The 18279-nt window shown below is 40.7% G+C and overlaps 1 protein-coding gene across 5 annotated transcripts in view; it reads left to right on the forward strand.

Moving 5' to 3' along the window:
- Positions 1 to 18279, forward strand: part of HEATR3 (HEAT repeat containing 3) — a 69361-nt gene that overhangs the window by 39181 nt on the left and 11901 nt on the right. For 2 of the 5 annotated variants that reach the window (XM_060650809.2, XM_060650805.2), the window contains one exon: positions 5170 to 5316. The exons of 1 other annotated variant lie outside the window; for it this stretch is intronic. In XM_060650809.2, coding sequence (XP_060506792.1) covers positions 5170 to 5301 — 132 coding nt within the window. In that variant the 3' untranslated portion in view covers positions 5302 to 5316. Of the gene's footprint in view, positions 1 to 618; positions 1509 to 5169; positions 5317 to 15637; positions 15729 to 18279 lie in introns of those variants that run through there. 2 more of the 5 variants (XM_078438616.2, XM_060650807.2) reach the window with 2 other exon arrangements.

An 18279-nucleotide genomic window follows, 5' to 3' on the forward strand; every position in this document is an offset into this window, starting at 1 on the left:
AGCATCGTAATCACCTGGTGTTTTGTTACAAATGCAAATTTCCAGACCCAAGTCCAGACATGCTGAAAATCAGAAACTGTGGATGGGCCCACCCATCTGTTCTTGTTTTTGTTTTTGTTTTTATGTATGTATGTATGTATGTATTCGTAGAGAATGCGCCTGAGTTGGGGAGGAGCAGAAAGAATCCCAAGCAGACCCCAGTGTGGGGCTTGAACTCTTGAACCATGAGATTACGACCTGAGCCTAAGTCGAACGTTTAACCGACTGAGCCACCCAGGTGCCCTGTGTTTTTTTAACAAGCCTTCCAGATGATACTGTTGCATGCTAAAATTTCAGAACCACTGCTCTAGACTGGAGGCGAGGTCTAGTTCACATACCATAAACCTTATTCTTTGGAACTCTACAATTCAGTCGTTCTTGTAACTATTGTTTACAAGGTGCATAATCTTACCTTATCTTTATGGCTCACACACTATATTCTTTTACCTTGGAAAGTGAGACTCTTTCACCATATTCTAGCAGCTCTTTTTTTCTGAAAATAAATACACCCAAAATCAAATGCTATCTTATCTAAAGGAATTAGTAATATATATCAAATCACATATGATTTTTTGGCAGATACGAAAAGAAGGGAGAGGTAAATACAGTCCAGATCAGCTGTGTGTTCTCGACAATGTGAAGATGAATTTGAGAAGGTTTGTCGCTTACCAAGAAACTGTTGAGAAAAGACTGACTACTTGAACTACTGAAAGACCAGTTCTTGCCCCAAGTGTTCAATGCTAAAAAGTACCGAAGGGTTTCCTTTGAGTGTATGTGTTTCTAAAAGTCATTTTTTAAATCCCCATATCCTGTACATTAATTTGAAGTTTGCAAAAACTTCAAAACCTGTCGGAAACTCTCTTTTGAGCTCTGGGATCTCTGTGGCATTTCTAGTTTCTGTAAGTGATGTTTCCTGCATGTTTTAATCACTGGAAACACGAAGAGGGAAAGAGTAGAAACACAAAGGAATCTCAGGTGGCTCTTCATCAGCAGCAAAGAAACTTTCAAACAATCATGTTTTCCTTGAATTTTGCAGGAAGAGAAAATCCAAAGCATTGCTTGGATGCTCTTTAAAGCAAGTATCATTTTATATGTGCTGCCAGAGTGAGCAAGCCAAGTATCATTTTATATTAGAGGAATCTTTAACTAAATATGAAGACAAGCTTTTAAAAAGGATTTTGGTATGAAGTAAAGCAATTACATTTACCTTTTCTGAGGAAGTGAGTGGATTGAGTTTGTATTCCAACTATTTAGTAGAATATACTAATGAATTAATGAGACCATTGTCATCCTCTACAAATGGAGCTGATCAGTTACTGCTGTGTAACATCACTCCTTGTTTAATTTGATATGGAATCAGAATTAGGAGAGAATATTTTTCAATAAATAACTTGGTAATTGAAAACTTTGTGTCTTACAAAGTCTTTTTTAAGATACCAGATAATCCTGTTCCTGGGTTGTTTGCTTGCTAATGGATATTGCTTTGACTGTATGTGAGACATTAAAAAGACTTACAGCAGGAATCCCCAGCATTACTCTTCAATGTCCTTGCATTAATAGGGTGACAGCTGGAGCAGGGGATGGGGGAGTTTCAGTGACATCATTGTCTGAGGGCGGCGGGGGGCGGGGGGGGGGGGGCTCTGGACCAGCTCCATTGTCCATTCATTTGCCTGATCAGAAGAGTTGTTGATGAAGATTTGGAAATTTCCCCACAATTGATCTCAGTTGTCCTGTTAAAAGGCCCAGTACCTAGTGTAGGGCTTACCTTTCTCATCTAGGTAACATCTGTCACTTCACACACTTCAATTTTTTTCCTTGTGATGAGAACCTTTAAGATTTACTCTTAGTAACTTTCTAATACACAATACAGTATAGCTATCGTCACCGTCACATTACATCCCCGTGACTTATAACTGAAAGTTTGTACCTTTTGTCTCCCTTCGCCCATATTGCCATCCCCGCCCCCCCCCCCCCCCCCACCTCCACACACACACTTCAGGCAACCACCAATATGTTCTCTGTATCTATGAGCTCAGGTTTTTTTGTTGATCCCTCATATATGTGAGATCATACACTATTTAATTTTCTCTAACTTCATTTCACTTAGCATAATGTCCTCAAGGTCCATACATATTGTTGCAAATGACAGGATTGCTTTCCTTGTGGCTGAGTAGTATTCCATTGTGTGTGTGTCGGGGGTGTATACACACACACACACACACACATGCACACACACACACACTTTTTCTTTATTCATTGATGGACACTTAGGTTGTTTCTATGTCTTGGCTATCATAAATTATGCTGCAGTGAACATGAGAAGTACAGATATACTTTTGAGGTAGTGTTTTAGTTTCCTTTGGATATATACTCAGAGGCAGAATTGCTGGGTCATATGGTAGTTTGTTTTCAGTTTTTTGAGGAATGTCTGTACCAAGTTACATTCCTACCGACAGTGCATACGGGTTTCCTTTTCTGCACATCCTCACCAACACTTGTTTTCTTTTGGATACTAGTCGTTCTCACATGTGTGAAGTGGTATCTCATTGTGGTTTTGAGAGAAGGATTCTTTCAATGAAGAACAGCCTCAGACTTCTCTCTGCTTCAGATATTTACAGACTATAATTATTTTCAAGGAAAATAAAATGTCTAATTCTAGCACAGGCCCTAATACCTAGTAGGGTCTTGATGAATATTTGTTGAATGAATAAATGTTAGTGAGTTTCTGTTTTATTAAGCAACCTCTAAAGCAGTCGTCCCATAGAATACTAGAAGGGGAGGTCTTACATAGAAAACATGCCATCCAGAAATTTCAGAGTCTAAGGCGTTGGTAGTTTGGCTTGTATCGTTACATTTAATTTTGCTATTTGAACAACAGGGAAAGGTGGGAAAAGATTAAATATACTTTGTGGCTCTGTTTACATAATAGCTCAGTAGAGCATGCAAAATTATTCACGGCACAGTATAATAGAAACTATCGTTTTCTCCTGTATGACTATAGGGAAAAAAATCTTTATTTTTATTTTTAATATTTGTTTCGAGAGAGAGCAGAGAGAGTGCACATGCACACACACACAAGCAGGGGAGGGGAAAATAGAGAATCCCAAACAGGCCCCGTGCTGTTAGCACAGAGTCCAACGTGGGGCTCCATCCCATGACTGAGATCACAACCTGAGCCAAAATCAAGACTCAGATGCTTAACTGACTGAGCCACCCAGCCACCTCAAACAGTCTACTTCAAAATATATTTATTTGTAAATCATCCAGAATAGTCCAGTAGAAATGAGCACTATTTTAAGTGTTGAAGTACAAACACAGGTGAGATCTGTTGTTTTAGGAGATATTTTTAAGTGTTCAACCTACCATGGCATGTTTGCCCAAAGGAAATGAAAATCACTGCTTTACTTCTAATTTTTTTAACTTCGGGGGGGGCGGGGGACCTTTAAGATGGAAATTATTTTATTTTATTTTAACTTTTTTAATGTTTTTATTTATTTTTAAAGGAGAGAGAGAGACAGAGCATGATCGGGGAGGAGCAGAGAGAGAGGGAGACATAGAATCTGAAACAGGCTCCAGGCTCTAAGCTGTCAGCACAGAGCCCGATGCAGGGCTTGAACTCACGAACTGTGAGATCATGACCTGAGCCGAAGTCGGACGCTTAACCGACTGAGCCACCCAGGCGCCCTATTTTATTTTAAAATAGAATTGATTTTAAAATATCAGTCCTTTAATTACATTTCTTTATTTGCAATTTTATCTCTTGCTTTTATTTAGCCTTTTGAAGAAGTACCTTTGGGTACTTCAGGATAGGGAAGGGCCCTTATCTTTTCGGCATTCCTGTTCACCCAGTTCTGCTGGAGGCTTGCTTCCTGCCTTTTCGAAATTGCATGGACCAATATTTGATTGTATTTAGCCAATAGATAGGACATGAGCAATTTTACAACTCACTTCACAATGTCCAGAAATTCTTTATTTTCAGGAACAATAATAAAATCATACTATAGTATTTTAAAATATCCACTTTGAGCAGAAGACTCCTTGTCTGTGCCATTTGATTTTTGTAAAGTATGGATTTCTAGTACATGTGTAGCCCATACATCTGTCCCTTCAAAAGAAAGTTTTTCATTGTTTCTGTCCTACTAATGCTTTAAGTCTTCTAAGTAGACCATGATACTCATAGATTGTCTGTTACCAAAGAAATTCTTGGCCTCTTGGATGATTCCACCATAGGACTTGGAAAGTTGTGAAGTCTGTGGACAAATGGTGTCTTCTTTTCTGGGGCAGCTTATTAGACCATCCTTATGACTGCACTGGGTCCATTGTGCCCTGTGTCTGTATTTACTGTCCACTTATAGACCCTGATCCGCCTCCCCTCTTGTCAACTTTGTGACCTGCCCTAGAATTTTATAATAAACTTTATTTTTTTGATAGCCACGATGAATTTTTGCTGTGTATAGCCGGAAAATGCCTGTAATTTTCTAGAGCTTTTTCTGGACATATCCATCTATACACCCATTGAATAATACATTGTTTCTATAATGGGAACATACTGTTCTATAACTTGGCTTTTTTCTGTAACAGTAATTTATGAATGTATTGTTATGTCAGAATCATCGTTAGGTCTAATGGTAGCCTTTTCTTTTTGAAAATGAAAACTACTTCATTTCTATTAGATGTTCTGTTAGATCTTAGTTTGATAGGTTGGGGTAAGGTTTGCTTTTCTCTGCCTGTTCTCGAGACAGCATTTTTAAACATTCTTTTGAGTCTTCCGGTGGTTTGGAGAGTTTAATCTTCTCACTTGTTGAAACTAATCCCAAACTGTATACAAAATAAACTCATAGGAAAATAAATAAATACATACATAAGCCCATAGAAACTCTAGGATGAGGACCAAAGACTTAGAAATCTAGTACTTGTTTTACAGTAGTAATTCTCACCCTTTTTCAGGTCATTAATTTCACTTAGAATCTGATGAAAACCATAGACTCCTCAACTAAATGCACTGCATTAATTATCTTTTGTGTAACAAGTTACCCTGAAATTGGTAGCTTAAAATAATGAAATTTATTATCTCTTAGTTTCTGTGGGCCAGGAGTTCAGGAGCCACTTAGCTGGGTGTTTCTTCCTCAGGGTCTCACGAGCTTGCAGCAAAGATGCTGGCCATGGCTGCAGTCAACCGAAGTCTTGACCGGTGCTGGAAGATTTCTTCCAAGGTGGCTCACTCACATGGCTGTTGGCAGGAGGCCTCATTCCTCACTGTGAGTGTCATCATGACATAGCACCTGGCTGCCCCCAGTGTCAGTGTTCCAAGAGAGAGGAGGAGAAAACTAGTCTCACAAGTTACATTGTCACTTTTGCCACATTTTTATTTGATGTTAAGTCACTAAGTCCAATCCATACTCACGTAGAGGAAAATTAAGTTGCGCTTTAAAAAAAAAATTTTTTTTAATGTTTATTGATTTTTGAGAGAGAGAGAGAGAGCTGGTGCACCAGCAGGGGAGGGGCAGAGAGAGAGGGAGACAGAATCCCAAGCAGGCTCTGCACTGTCAGCACAGAGCCCAATGCGGGGTTTGAACGCACAGACCATGAGATCATGACCTGAGCCAAAATCAAGAGTCAGATGCTTAACCAGCTGAGCCACCCAGGCACCCCTAAGTTGCACTTCTTGAAGTGAGATGTATTAAAGAATTGTTAGATGTAGATATATTTTTTTTCAAAGTTTTTTATTTGTAAGTATTCAAAGTATTTTATTTTTAAGTAATCTCTACCCCTGATGTGGGGCTTGGACCTACAACCCCAAGATCGAGTCACATGGTCTACTGACTGAGCCAGCTGGGTGCCCCAGTAGACATATTTTGAAATCACCACATGCACATACCTTTATATTTTGCTTAGGGATTCAGAGTGTTTTTGGATTTATTTGATTCATTTACCTGATTTATGGACATCAGGTTGAGAATTGCAATTTTGTACTGCAGTTGGTTACTCTTCAAGGTTTAAGTTAGAAGGTATTCTGAGCAACTCTAGATGCAATTGTTTCTTAATAAATATTACACAGATATTTACCACCATTTTAGTTTTTCTTCCCAATGAATGAAGTGAAAGTAGTTGAAACATAAAGTAACTCAAGTTTCTAACTTGCTTTTATGTGCAATCATTTCAATGGTTTCCATTACTCACAAGATACAAAGTTTCAAGTCCTTTGCTATATCCTGCAAGTAGCATGACCACATGGCCAGGTTTGCCTGACTAGGATTGTGCCTGTCAGACCAGCATAATTATTATTTTTTTAAAGTTTTTACTTTTTACTTACTTTTTTGAGAGAGAAAGCAGGCGTGAGTCAGGGAGGGGCAGAGAGAGAGGGAAAGAGAGAGAATTCCAAGCAGGCTGTGCACTGCCCACAACGCAGAGCCAGATGTGGGGTTCGAACCCACGAACCGCAAGACCATGACCTGAGCTGAAGTCAGATGTTTAACCGACTGAGCCACCCAGGCGTCCCCCAGCATAATTATTGATGGCACTGTATTTGACTGCCAAAACGGCCCTGGATGAAGATTAAAATAAATTGATGAGACACTGTGAGATCTAGAATTGGGGCTGGGACCAGGATAGAAAGAGCTATAATGGACTGAGACAACTGACCATGTCCAACTTGCAATGTGGAGTAGATGATAGCGTTTTATCAGTGTTAGATTCCCTGTTTCTATCACTGTAGTCATGAAAGAGAATGTCCTTGTAAAGGGGCAGGATGTCCCTTGACTTCCTCTTCAGTGATCCCGAAAAATAATCATTTATATATAAATGTAGAGAGAATCATGAAGCAAATGGACAAAAGGTAAACAAACAGTAAATCGGGAAAGGGTACATGGACTTCTCTGAACCATCCTTGCAACTTCTCATTGTTTGAAATTATATTAAAATAAAAACTTAGAAAATGAATATTTAAAAGGCTGAAAAGTACTCCAGTTTAGACATTAAATTATAGGATTATCCTACCCATAACTCCTTGCATAGTCTGGTCCTGCTTGACCCTCTGGTCTCCTGTTCTGCTCTCTGCCTCACTCTAAGCTTAAGCCATTCTGTCCTTTACTCATTTGTGTGAGCATGTATATGCATACCCACTACCGGGGTTCTTCCTCCTTGCCCCAGGCCCTCTCCCCCTTTCCCCTTTCATCTAGTTATCCTAATCGTCCTTCAGAACTCCCAGGGGTGCCTGGCTGGCCCAGTCAGTAGAACACTCTTGATCTCAGGCTTGTGAGTTGGAGCCCCACGTGGGCTGTAGAGATTACTTACAAATAAAATCTTGAAAACAAACAGACAAACAAACAAAAACTCAGTTCGATTAGCAATTCCATAGGGAAACTTTCTCTAACCCTTTAGACAAGATCAGGGGTCACTATTCTAGACACTAAGAGCGCTTACCCTTTCTTCATAAAGCACTTCATTCTTTTTTTAATTTCTTTTTAAATTTATTTTTTGGAAGAGTGCAGGCAGGGGAGGGGCAGAGAGGGGGACGAGGATCTGAAGCAGGCTCTGTGCTGACAGGCTGACAGCAGTGAGCCCGATGCGGGGCTTGAACTCATGAACCACGAAATCAGGACCTGAGCCAAGGTCGGATGCTCAACCGACTGAGCCAACTGAGCCACCAGAGCCACCCAGGTGCCCTAAGAGCATTTCATTCTTGTTCAGATTTATTGAAGCTCCTAACTGTGTGCTGGGCATTCTGCTAGATACCGAGGACACCAAGGTAAACAAATACAGCCCTTGTCTCGCAGAGGTTAAGGGCTAGTAGGAGACATACAATCTATGTAAAATTAGATATGACAAATGCTACCAAGGGGGAGGGTACGTAATGCTACGAAGCTACATGGGAGACCAGGGAAGACTTTCCTGAGAAACGATAGAAGCAGTTAACTAAGGGAAAAAGCAGGGAGAATAGTTTCCAGGAAGAGAGAACAGCATGTACAAAGATCCTGGGGCTAGAGAGTGAGACAAGGATGAGGGGCCAGTAGAAGCTCCCCTGTGGTGGGTGTTCGTTGCTGGGTATGATAGTGAGGCAGGTGGGGTCCAGACTGCCAGGGTTTTTTAAGATGGCGCATCTTTATCTTACAAGCAAATGGGAAAATAAAGTCCTTCAAATACTTTTCAGCAGAAACAGAGAAGAGGGATGATATGATCACACTACAATCTTGGAAACCTATGCTCTGGCTACGAAGTGAAGAAAAGATTAGAGGTGAACCAGAGAGAAACAGGTAGACCAGCCAGGAGGTTACTGGGGTGGTCTGGAAAATAGGTGGTGTTGGTTCTGATCAGGGTGGTGTGATGAAGTAGAAAGTTACAACAGCAGGTGGTAATGGATTAGACACAAGGGGGAAAACAGCAAGATGGAGGAAGGCATCAAGGTTGACTCAAGTTTCTGGCTTATGTAACTTGTTGGATGGTGTAACCCTTCACCAAAATAGGAAACACCAGAAGAGGAGTAGGCTGGAGGAAAACTGATGAGTTTATTCTGTTATTGTATCAGGTAAGATGTTTTTGAGTGTAAACAACAGAAAACATGGATCTACTGTCTTAAATTGTAATGAGCTTACTATCTCACATAAAATCCAGTGAGGGCTGGTTGATTCAGAAGCTCATTGGCATCATCAGATCTCCAGTCTCTTTCCCCATTTTTTTCTTCCTTCTTCAGCATACAGGGTAGCTCCCTTTTGTGGTTGGAAGACGGCTGGAGACATCAGTGTCCAGAGCCAGGAAAGGGACTTTCTCCTTGTTTTGTCTCTTTAAGGGCTGAATACTTGTCTCAGAACCCCCTGCAGCAAACCTCCCCTCTGTATCAGCCATAGTACTTGATGTTATATGCTGTAACAAACAATCCCAATGACCATGTGGCTCAACACAATAAAAATTTATTTCCCACTCACATTCCAGTTCTGTGCAAGCTGGGTGGCTCTCTTGGGAATCTAGGATCGTTCTTTTACATGCTTCCATGATATTGGAGTCATTTTCTTTTAGCCTTATGGGTGACTAAGGAGAGAGTGACCTAAGGAACTCACTTGCATTTTAGGGCTAAGCCCCACAGTGGCAACTATTATTTTTGCCCACATTGCATTGGCCAAAACCAGTTCCCCACCCTAACCTAACAGCATAGGAGGCTGAGAAATGGAGTCTTAGTCTGTGCCCCAAAAGAGGAGCCAGAATTGGTCAGCATGTAGCCAGTCTGTTGTATCCTCACATGTCAGCAGGCAGAATTGGGTCAAACACCTCTTTCTGCTTCTACCACTGATAAGGGGATGGAATTACCGTGGTTGGCTTATATTAATCATATCTCTGTGAGTCGAGATTTTCCTCCTATACTTCAATCAGAACAACATGTTGCAAACGATGGAACACAAAAGCAGCACTTACTGGGGCCATCTTTCAGCCACAGAAGGGAGTTAATCACCCCCTTCACTGGATTTTTTATAAGATAAAAAAGTCATTATGGCTTAAACCAGTTGATTCACATTTTCTGTTATTTGTACAGAATGGAAGTGGAAACCATATGACCCTCTTAATAGGTGAAAAAAAAAGCATTTGAAAAAAAAATCTAACACTCTTAGCAAACGAGCAGTAGAAGACTTTCTTAACCATTTAAATAACATCTACAAAAACCCTACAGCTGACGTCATACTCAATGATGAAAGATTGAATTATTTTTGCCTAAGATCAGAAATGTGGCAAGGATTTTCATCCTGACCACTTATATCCAATATTATATTGGAAATCCTAACCAGTGTAATAAAGCAAAAAAAAAAAAAAAAAAAAAAAAAGATAAGTAAAAGGAATATGTATTAGGAAGAAGCAAGACTGACTTTATTTGCAGTTGTCATGTATTTAGAAAATTCTTAAGAACATACAAAAAAGCTACTAGAATTAGTAAACTTAGTAAGATCACAGGATACAGGATCAACATTAAAAAGTCCGTTGTATTTCTATATACTAGCAATGAAGAATCCAAAAAGGAAATTCAGGTAATAATCGTATTTGTGTTAGCATCCAAAAATGTATGAAGGAATAAATTTATAGAAGATACATAATAGATGTACATTGAAAACTACAAAACATGGTTGAGAGATGTTAAAGAAAACCTACATGAATGGAAAAAGCGCATGGATTGGACGATGACATCTCTCCCCAAACTGCTGTATAGCTTCAAGGCAATCCCAATCAATGTCTCAGCAAGCTTTTCTGTAGAAATTGACAACCTGACTCTAAAATTTATGTGGAGGGGCTCCTGGGTGGGTCAGTCAGTTGAGCATCTGACTTCAGTTTAGGTCATGATCTCATGGCTCATGAGTTCGAGTCCTGCATCGGGCTCTGTGTTGACAGCTCAGAGCCTGGAGCCTGCTTCGGATTCTGTGTCTCCCCCTCTCTCTCTGCCCCTCCCCCACTTGGTATCTCTCTCTCCCTCCCTCCCTCCCTCCCTCTCTCTCTGTCTCTCTCTCTCTCTCAAAAATAAACATTAAAAAAACTTAAATTAAAAAAATAAAATTTATGTGGAAATGCAAAGGACTTAGAATATCCAAAACAACATTTTAAAAGGTGAACAAATTTGGAGAACTTCTACTACCTGATTTTAAAACTTATTGTAAAGCTATAGTGATTGAGACAGTACAATATTGTTATAAGGAAAGACATAAAGATCAGTGGAATAAAATTGAAAGTCCAGAAACAGACCGATAATTATATGGCCAAATGCTTTTCCACTAAGGTGCCAGATTAATTCAATAGAGAAATAATGGTCCTTTTAGTAAAAGTGCTAGAAAAACTGAAATCTATATGGAAAGAGATGTATTCAAGAGTCAAGGCTTAATAAAATTTAATACTTTTTACTAATTCATTAAGCACATTTTTAAAAATTTCAGTCTACTGGAGTGCCTGGGTGGCTCAGTCAGCTGAGCGTCCAACTCACGATTTTGGCTTGAGTCAATCTTATGGTTCATTGGGATCAAGCTGAGCATTGGGCTGTGTGCTGACATTGTGGAGCCTGCTTGGGATTCTCTCTCCCTCTCTCTCTGCCCCTCCCCTGCTCTGGCATGCACACTCTCACTCTCTCTCAAAATAAATAAATAAACATTAAAAATAAATAAAATTCCAGTATACTTAACATACAGCATCAAGCACATTCTTAAGTACAGCTGCCTCTTTTTTCTGTAAGTGCATGATAGGGAAGAATACAATTACTATTAGTAGAGTTGGTGCCAATGCCCTGATTCATAGTAGTCATAAGCAGTTTTATGAGCCCTTGCTTTTGTGTCTACAGATCAATATGTCAACACAGCAAAAAAGGCAAGTCATGGAGCCTTTGGCTGGTTCAGTCAGTGGAGCATGCGACTCTAGACCTCAGGGTTGTAAGTTCGAGCCCCACATTGAGTATAGAGATTACTTAAAAATCTTTAAAAATTGGGGTGCCTGGGTGGTTCGGTTGGTTGAGCGTCTGACTTCAGCTCAGGTCATGATCTCACGGTTCATGGGTTTGAACCCCGTGTCGGGCTCTGTGCTAATGGCTCAGAGCCTGGAGCCAGCTTTGGGTTCTGTGTCTCCCTCTTTCTCTGCCCCTGCCCCACTCACACTCTCTCTGTCTCTCAGAATAAACATTAAAAAATTTTTTTAAAAAGGCAGTTACATTTTCATATTTTTGCAAAAATAGTTATGACCTTGTGGGACCCTTAAAAGGATCTGTGGAACACACTTTGAGAACTGCTAGTCTAGAAAGAGGTAAAAAGAGAAAAGGAGGACTGAGACCAAGACTTGAAGATGTCCTGGTTGGAGGATGAACCTGAAGAGAAACACAGAAGGAATAACTTAAGAGGTAGGAGAAAATCCAGAAGAGTGAAAAGGCAGGGAAGCCACAAGATTGCTTTCAGAATGTGGACAGAGCCGATCATGTGGAATATGGATTAAGGTCCACTGAGAGGAGAGATGAAGAAGGTCCCACTGTTGAGGCACATGGATGTCACTGATGATATTAGCAACAGCTGTCTCTACAAAGTGATTCCAGGTCTGAAGTCAGATTTGAGGAAGATGGGGAAGTGAAGCTGGTGCGGGGGGGGGGAGTCTTCAGGGGGATTTGTCAAGGGCAAAAAGAGACCAGGCGGCAGCTGAGGGTTGGAGTCACCATTGCTCATTTACTCTCAATGAATGAAAGAATGAATGAATTGGTGATGCATTGGATGTGGACGATAGAGCAAAAGAAAATCCTGTGCCTGGGTGGCTCAGTCAGTTAAGGGTCCAACTCTTGATTTCACCTCAGGACATGACCTCGCTGTTCATAGGTTCAAGCCCCACATTGGGCTCTGTGCTGAGAGTGTGGAGCCTGCTTGGGATTCTCTCTCTTTCCCTCTCTCTCTGCCCCTCCCCTTCTCTCTGCCTCTACTTCCCCTACCCTCGCCACGTGAGCACGTGTTTCTCTCTCAAAAATAAATACACTTAAAAAAAAAAAAAAAAGAAACAATCCCAAGGGGACACCTGGTTTCTAGCTTCTGGAACTAATCATATAATGGTCTATTTCTTGAGATGGGAAACTAAGGCCCAAGTGTGGTAGAACATACCTGTAGTTTGAGTTGAGAAAGAATTTGCCTAGAAAATTTTAATTTCCTTTTTAAGGATGTTGGTTTCTTTCCCCCCTATCCTCATAACCCATTTACTACTTCTGTTGGTAAGAAGCATTGAGAGTTTCCAGGTCTTGGCTTATATGCTTTTTCTAGTTAAAAGTTCCCTTAGTTAAGAAAAAAAAAAGTTCACCTTAGTTTTACTATCTAACCAAAAAAATGTTATGTCTTTATATAGTAGAAGATTCTCAAATTTTGCCCTATTAGAGAAATTTGTATCTTTAATTGAAACTATTTTGGCTCACTTAATTGAGCATTTTCTTAATTTAACGAACAGAATTAAATTGAGTTATGCTTTTTCTATGCAGAGTGAGAAATTATAAGCAAGTGGTTTCCAGTATTTGCTTAAATGTATTTTTATCCTCCCTAATCTTATATAGGGATCCTAATTTTGAGAACACAGCTGCCCTAAAATTTTAACATTTTCAGCAATATATGCCTGTCCATGAAAAGCACAAATTCTTTTGAATAAAGGAGCTTCTTTAATTACTTCCATTTAGTATGAAATCAGGAAAAACACTTTGCTACTCTCATTTATAGGGACCAATTTCTGGAGTTTATTTAACATAAAAGACAAAGTTATTCAAGTAAAATCAAAAGAAATTAAGAATTTTTTTAATGAATGCTATTGAACTAATTGGAATAGTGGATCATTTTTAGGGCCACCAGATTTTAAATTACAGACAGTAGAACAGGTACAGGACATGGAGCTGAAATGATTTTACAAAACTGTTTGAAATCATTGCCTGACTTTTTTCCTTTTTTATTTCTTTAAAAAAAATTTTTTTTAATGTGTATTCATTTTTGAGAGACAGAGACAGAACATAAGAAAGGGGAGGGGCAGAGAAAGAGGAGGAGACACAGAATCCGAAGCAGGCTCCAGGCTCTGAGCTGTCAGCACAGAGCCGGATGCGGGGCTCGAACTCACAAACTATGAGATCATGACCTGAGCCGAAGTCAGACACTCAACCGACTGAGCCACCCAGGCACCCTTTTCCTTTTTTATTACAAACATCAGTGTACAGAGTCAGAAAATATTTAAAATTGTCTCAGTGTTTAAAACATTACACACTCTAATAACAAAATGAACTATATTATGCAATTATTTTCACTAAAATTTGCACATGAATTTAATGCATCTCACAGTTCGATAAAATATCCTGATAAACCGTCCCCTTCCTCCAAAATTTAAAGCCATATGAACGACATGGAAGTTTTCACTTTTGGTCTTTCACATTGAATTATAAGGTAGAGTAAGTTCTGGAAAATTCAAAACATGACCTTTTCCCATTGCTCTATTGAAAGAAGTTATAATTCCTTTAAATTTTTTAAAATAAGTTTTATTTTTTTATTATGCTTTTAAAGCTTATTTATTTATTTTGAGAGAGAAAGAGAGCACTAGTGGGAGAGGGGCAGAGAGAGAGAGAGGGAGAAAGAGAGAATCCCAAGAAGGCTCTGTGCTGACAACATGGAGCCCCATGCAGGGCTTGATCCCAGGAACAGTGAGATCATGACCTACCTAAGAGTCGGATGCTTAACTGACTGAGCTACCCAGGTGCCCCTCCTTTAATTTTTTAACGTTATATTTAACATACATATCATAAAACAGGTTTACATGTATCTGATAAATAATTAATCCAGAAAAGTCCGTGAAAAATTTTTGTGTCTTCCATTTCCTTCCCCAAAGGTACTCCTACTGGTTTTGCATTTAGCCTTCCAGAAATTCTCTTCGCATAACAAAGGACATATATTTGTTCTTCTCTTGTTTTGGAATGCGATTGGTAGCTTACTCTTCACACTGTTCAATACCTTGATGCTGTTAGTTAATATCTTAGAGATCTTTCTGTATCAACATGTACAGAACTGCCCTCATTCTTTTTGGCAGCTCTATAGAATTCCATTGAAGGGTTGGAACCGTAATTTAGTCTTGTCTTAGAGAGGAAGCCAGCCCTGATCTCTAATCTAAACGATTAGACTCTGGAGCCAGACAGTGTGGGCTCCAATCCTGACTCTACCCCCTTCTCACTGTGTAAACTTGGACAAATGACTTAATTTCTGCACCTCAGTTCTCTCATCTGAAAAAGGTAATAATGAATAATGACAGTGCCACTGAACAGGTTTGTTGTTGAGGGTTGAGTGAGTGAATATTTGTAAGACACAGAACAGTGCCTAACATGTTAAATGCTATACAAATGTTCTTAAGTAGATGGATATCTAGATTGTTTCTAGTCTTTTGCTACCACAGATAATGCTGCAGTGAATATTCTATTACTTGTATGACTGGGCACAAGATCCTGGAGTTTGAATTGCTAAAGGGTAAAAAGAAAAATAATATATATATATATACACCCTTTCTCTGATGTATTTTTCTTCTTTAGTACTTAAAACCATTTGACATATACATTTTTTTTTTTATGTGTTTACTTATTTATTTCAAGAGCATGCGTGAGCAGGGGAGGGGCAGAGAGAAAGAGAGTCTGAAGGAGGCTGTACGCTGATAGAACCGAGCCTGACTCAGGGCTCCATCCCATGACGTGAGATCATGACCTGAGCCGAAATCAAGAGTTGGACACATAACCGACTGAGCCACCCAGGCTCATATACATTTAGAACTTTGTATTTTTAAAAAAATTTTTAAATATTTATTTATTAGTTTTGAAAGACAGAGAGACAGAGCGTGAGCGGGGGAGGGGCAGAGAGAGAGGGAGACCCAGCATCTGAAGCAGGCTCCAGGCTCCGAGCTGTCAGCACAGAGCCTGACGTGGGGCTTGAACCCACGAGCCGTGAGATCATGACCTGAGCCGAAGCCGGATGCTCATCCGACTGAGCCAGCCAGGCACCCCAAGAACTTTGTATTTTTAATTCCCCAAATTGGCCCAAATTTCTTCTTTTAACATTTGGAAAGAAAAATGACAACCAGCAACCTGAGAAAACTTCCTGTGTTCTAGATTTTTAAAGACGGCTTTAGAAAGCACCAGGCATCTGGAAGCCACGTGTCCTGTAGCTCTCACCACGCTCTTTCCTGCTAGAGATGAAGAGGTGAGCAAGTCCCTGTTCCTCCCTGTCTATGCGAGGGGGGTGCTTGCAGAGTCCCCGTAGAGAATGAAAGACCTGTGAGTCTCTGATCTGTGTAATGACATGGACGGCGGAATAAATTCTGGGGGAAAAAGAAGAAAAGAGGCCATTAAGTTTACTTAGAAGTTTCAGGAAGAAAGGTGTGGCAATGCTGCTTTGCACACATCTACCCTCATCCTTACCCCTTTGGTGCACATTGGCCTGACTTCCAGCTGCCAGTCCCCTGCCACTTCCTTGCCTGAGGTCTTTCTTTGGCCCCTAGGTCCTCCTTGGCCCCAACATGACAGCTCAGAAGTGTAAGGAGTGGAGGAAACTCACCCACCCCCTGACCCGCCGCCCTGAGAAAAATCCCTCCATCATTGACTGGCAGGAAGAAGTGTGTAAATAAATACCCAGCACTCTTGCCCCCTCTGTGGGGTGGCTCTGAGATCCCAGAGTTCTCCAGCAGGATTAAGTCTTAGTCACTCACACTGGGACCCTGTTTGAAAACAAAACTTTATTGCTGCCTTCCCTTCGCTACCTGATTTCCCTTCTCCCATGCTGATGTCTCCTGGGATCACCTGCCACATAAATTCCTTACACTTGACACATTGGCTCAGTGTCTGCTTCTGGGAGAACCCAAAGCAACACAAGGCATATATTAAAGTTGTGTTTTAGGGGCGCCTGGGTGGCGCAGTTGGTTAAGCGTCCGACTTCAGCCAGGTCACGATCTCGCGGTCCGTGAGTTCGAGCCCCGCGTCAGGCTCTGGGCTGATGGCTCGGAGCCTGGAGCCTGTTTCCGATTCTGTGTCTCCCTCTCTCTCTGCCCCTCCCCCGTTCATGCTCTGTCTCTCTCTGTCCCAAAAATAAATAAAAAAAGGTTGAAAAAAAAAAAATTAAAAAAAAAAAAAAAGTTGTGTTTGAGGGGAGAAAATTGTGCATGTGTGAGATTTATAAATTCATAAATTTACATTCGGGGTATGTAATAGCTTTGTGCATTAGCCATTCATGCAATAGCGTTAGTCAATGTGCAAGGCGATTATCTTAGATTTCTCGCCTTAGGATAGAAGATAATTCTCATTTCCAGTTATCAAATTAATTTCCTTCTGCAGATATCAAAGATTACTTAAGTCAGTTTATATCTCTATTTAATAGAAATTAATTTGATTTGAGATTAAATTATATTTCGTCTACTTAGGATCAGAACAATATAGTTGTTTGAACTGGGAAGACAATGTATTTAAAAATTCTAGGGGTGCCTGCATGGCTCAGTCAGTTAAGTGTGGGACTCATGATATTGGCTCAGGTCATGATCTCACAGTTCATGGGTTTGAGCCCTGCATCGGGCTCCGTGGTGACAGTGCAGGATCTGCTTGGGATTCTCTTTCTCTGCCCCTCCCCTGCTTGCACACACACTCTCTCTCAAAAAATAAATAAACTTAAAAAATTAAAAATTAAAAAAAATTCTAGTGGGAAAATCTGACGACACGCCCCACATTAGTCATGTCACTGCCAGTTACAGGGGAGGCAAGTTCAAGAGGGAAATCTCTCACCCTCAAACTGAAAATTGCCGGTGGGTTCTCAGCTCCAAACAGCGAACTTCAAGGCTAAGTTTTAAGATCTAATCTAGGAGTGTGTGGATGGAAATTCTTGCTGAACTACGGGTGAAAGTACAGCTGAAAAGCCAATTGCTAAGTTCTTACACAGCAGGAATGAGATGAAATGAGACCCTGGAAAATCAGAGCAATAATAAACCCTGGTTTGAAGAACAGTGTTTTCGTTTAGGAGAGACAACAAGTATAAAAAAATTTATAAGAACTTGCTTATCTAAACCAAGCCTCCTTTTCTGCATCTGTCAAGGGGGATCACCTTGATGATTACTTGGATAGGTCTGGGGATTCATTTATTTAAAAAAAAATTTTTTTTAATGTTTATTTATTTTTGAGAGAGAGAGAGAGAGAGAGGGAGAGAGAGAGACAGAGACAGAGCATGAGCGGAGGAGGGGCAGAGGGAGAGGGAGACCCAGAATCCGAAGCAGGCTCCAGGCTCTGAGCTGTCAGCACAGAGCCCGACGCGGGGCTCGAACTCACGATCTGTGAGATCATGACCTGAGTCGAAGTCAGATGCTCAACCGACTGAGCCACCTAGGCACCCCTGGGGATTCATTTAAACAATAAAGATAAGTCACCCCGGGGTGACTCAGTCAGTGAAGTGTCCAACTTCGGCTTAGGTCGTAATATCGCGGTTCATGAGTTCGAGCCCTGAGTCAGGCTCTGTGCTGACTACTCAGAGCCTGGAGCCTGTTTCAGATTCTGGATCTCCCGCTCTCTCTACCCGCCCCCCTCAAAAATAAACATTAAAGGGTCCCCTGGGTGGCTCAGTTAGTTGAGTGTCTGACTTTGGCTCAAGTCATGATCTCACAGTTCATGAGTTCGGGCCCGAGTCGGGCTCTGTGCTGACAGCTCAGAGCCTAGAGCCTGCTTTGGATTCTGTCTTCCTCTCTGTGTGTTCCTCCCCCTGCTCACGCTCTGTCTCT

The sequence above is a fragment of the Panthera onca genome, chromosome E2, assembly GCF_046562875.1.
Source record: "Panthera onca isolate mPanOnc1 chromosome E2, mPanOnc1 haplotype 2, whole genome shotgun sequence".
NCBI classification, from domain to species: domain Eukaryota; kingdom Metazoa; phylum Chordata; class Mammalia; order Carnivora; family Felidae; genus Panthera; species Panthera onca.